The sequence below is a fragment of the Nilaparvata lugens genome, chromosome 11 (genome assembly GCF_014356525.2).
Source record: "Nilaparvata lugens isolate BPH chromosome 11, ASM1435652v1, whole genome shotgun sequence".
In the NCBI taxonomy this organism is placed as follows: domain Eukaryota; kingdom Metazoa; phylum Arthropoda; class Insecta; order Hemiptera; family Delphacidae; genus Nilaparvata; species Nilaparvata lugens.
The window spans coordinates 1,317,594-1,319,833 of NC_052514.1; the positions used below are offsets into that span (position 1 = coordinate 1,317,594).

The 2,240-nt window shown below is 33.3% G+C and overlaps 1 protein-coding gene across 1 annotated transcript; it reads right to left on the bottom strand.

Annotated features, from left to right (window-relative positions):
* Window positions 1–890: 890 nt before the first annotated feature.
* On the bottom strand, window positions 891–1,532 carry LOC120353623. Its single transcript, XM_039438164.1, has one exon. The coding sequence runs from the start codon at window positions 1,530–1,532 to the stop codon at window positions 1,278–1,280; it is 255 nt and encodes an 84-aa protein (XP_039294098.1). The 3' UTR covers window positions 891–1,277.
* Between the last annotated feature and the right edge of the window lie 708 nt (window positions 1,533–2,240).

Here is a 2,240-nt window from a genome sequence, read left to right on the forward strand (position 1 = left end):
TTTGGAATCTTTCTTTTTTTGTTAAAACAAAATCTTTAGAAATGAAAAATCGTAAGGCTAGGCACACATCAGTTAGTCAAGACAAGACAAGACAAGATATGATCAGACACAATACTTCACATAGTTGCTTATGACGCAACACACACTGATTAGTCATTGCAATTAGACATGTCTTCATAAGCAACTATGTGAAGTATTGTGACTGAACGTGTCTGATCATGTCTTGTCTTGTCTTGACTAACTAGTGTGTGCCTAGCCTTACAGTCCTTAGTGACTTCAGAACTCACAATTTCAGTATCCACAATAGATTTTAAATCTTAAGATTTCAGAAGAATTCACAGATTTCAGGATCATGAAAGCACAAATTGAAATAATTGTCAACCACTTCTATTAAGGCTGTGCAAAGGCTGAAAATAAACTTTCTACTCGTGATATTTTTCGAAGTTTTTCGATTTGTATATCATCAAGCTATCCAAATGAAAAAGTTTTCTCAGGTAAACATTTTTTTGCCGATCATTACTTTTTGAGATATGAGCGACTGAACTTTGAATTTTTAGGACAGAACATTTCAAATTCGGTACGATACAAATCCATGAGATTTTAGAGGATGGATTCTTCATGGTGTTGTTGATCTAGTAAAACAAAAATTTTTTGAAAATATAGAATTTGGAAAAGTTATTCAATTTTCCAAAAATAACTCAACTAAAAGTTATTTTTAGTGAATTGAATAACTATCTCAAAAATTGATATTTTCCAAAAATTTTTGTTTTACTAGATCAACAATACCATGAAAAATCCATCCTTTAAATCTCTTGGATTTATATCTTACCGAATTTGAAATGTTCTGTTCCAAAAATTTAAACTTTAGTCGCTCATATATCAAAAATTAATGATCAGAAAAAAATGTTTTCCTGAGAAAACTTTTTCATTTTGATAGCTTGATGATATACAAATCAAAAAACTTCATCGAGTAAAAAGCTTATTTTTAGCCTTTGCACAGCCTTGAAATGAAGGGATATATATATAGTACTTTTATCAAAATAAAAGTGGTTGCCAATTCAAATTTGTGTTTTTATTGTGGAAAAGTACTGTCATAACATCACACACAACACAACTGTAAGGATTTCAGGATCTTTTACAATCCTTTAGTAGATCTTTCGATTATGTAATTCGTTGGTCTAAGATTTCAGAAGATTCCACAATTCTACTATCCTCTGAAATTTCAGCGTTGTAGCATTTTTTGTAGAATCTTTCAGAGTTTTTAATCACGACATTGTCTATAGTTTAGTATGCGGTATAGCGGTGGGATCCCCTTGCGTAGGGGATGAACTAGATGCGTACTTGGGCTTGCAGACGCAGCCACTCTCCACCAACACGTAGTCCTGGCCGGTCAGGGTGACAGGGCCCAGCGGAATCACCAGGAACAGATAGGGCACGTATGTCTGGGTGCACTCTCCCCGAACCACGTCACACTCGCTAGTTCTGTGGGGCAGACAAGGAGAGAAAACGTGAGTGAGTTGCTCATAAAACATGAAATTATTATTAATATAGTCAAGAAAATAGTCAGAAAACATGTAACAATGATCAGGGGGGAGAGAATAATAATGTAAAACAGGAAAACATCAAAATAATTATTGAATTTTTATTATTTATTTATATTTTTTACAAAGAAGCACTGATTAGGAGAGAAAAACTAAGGATACTCCTTGTACTATTTCTCTCCCAAATTTAGATAACATTTTAAAAGTCCAAAATAGGGTTATGATTCCACTCAAAGACCTTAAAGATGAATGAAAAAGACTAAGAAATTGTCAAAAACCACAGATTTATTGATACTTAGAAAGACCGGTTTCGGTTATTACACCATTGTCAATCTCTGATAAGACAATCTCAGTTTATCAGAGATTGATAATGGTTACTATAATAACCGAAACCGGTCTTTCTAAGTACCTATCAATAAATCTGTGGTTTTTGACAATTTCTTAGTCTTTTTCATTCAATATGAATAATTACCACAATATCAACTTCTCAACTACACAAAAATTGAAAATAATTATTATTGAACGAGAATCCCAATTAAATGCTGCAATTCACCCCCGAAGATCTCTGCTACTGCAAATATATAAAAGGGTAAACAGCTAGATAATTAGAAGTCTAAGCTGGAGGTCTTCAGGGTGAAGACGGTGTGTAAATCACCCCAAAGATTTCTGCTACTGCAAATATTTGCAACAGGACAATCA

What these genes read in the sequence shown, in the direction of transcription:
- LOC120353623 (XM_039438164.1), bottom strand. Translation starts at nt 1,532, where the DNA reads ATGTTTTATGAGCAACTCACTCACGTTTTCTCTCCTTGTCTGCCCCAC.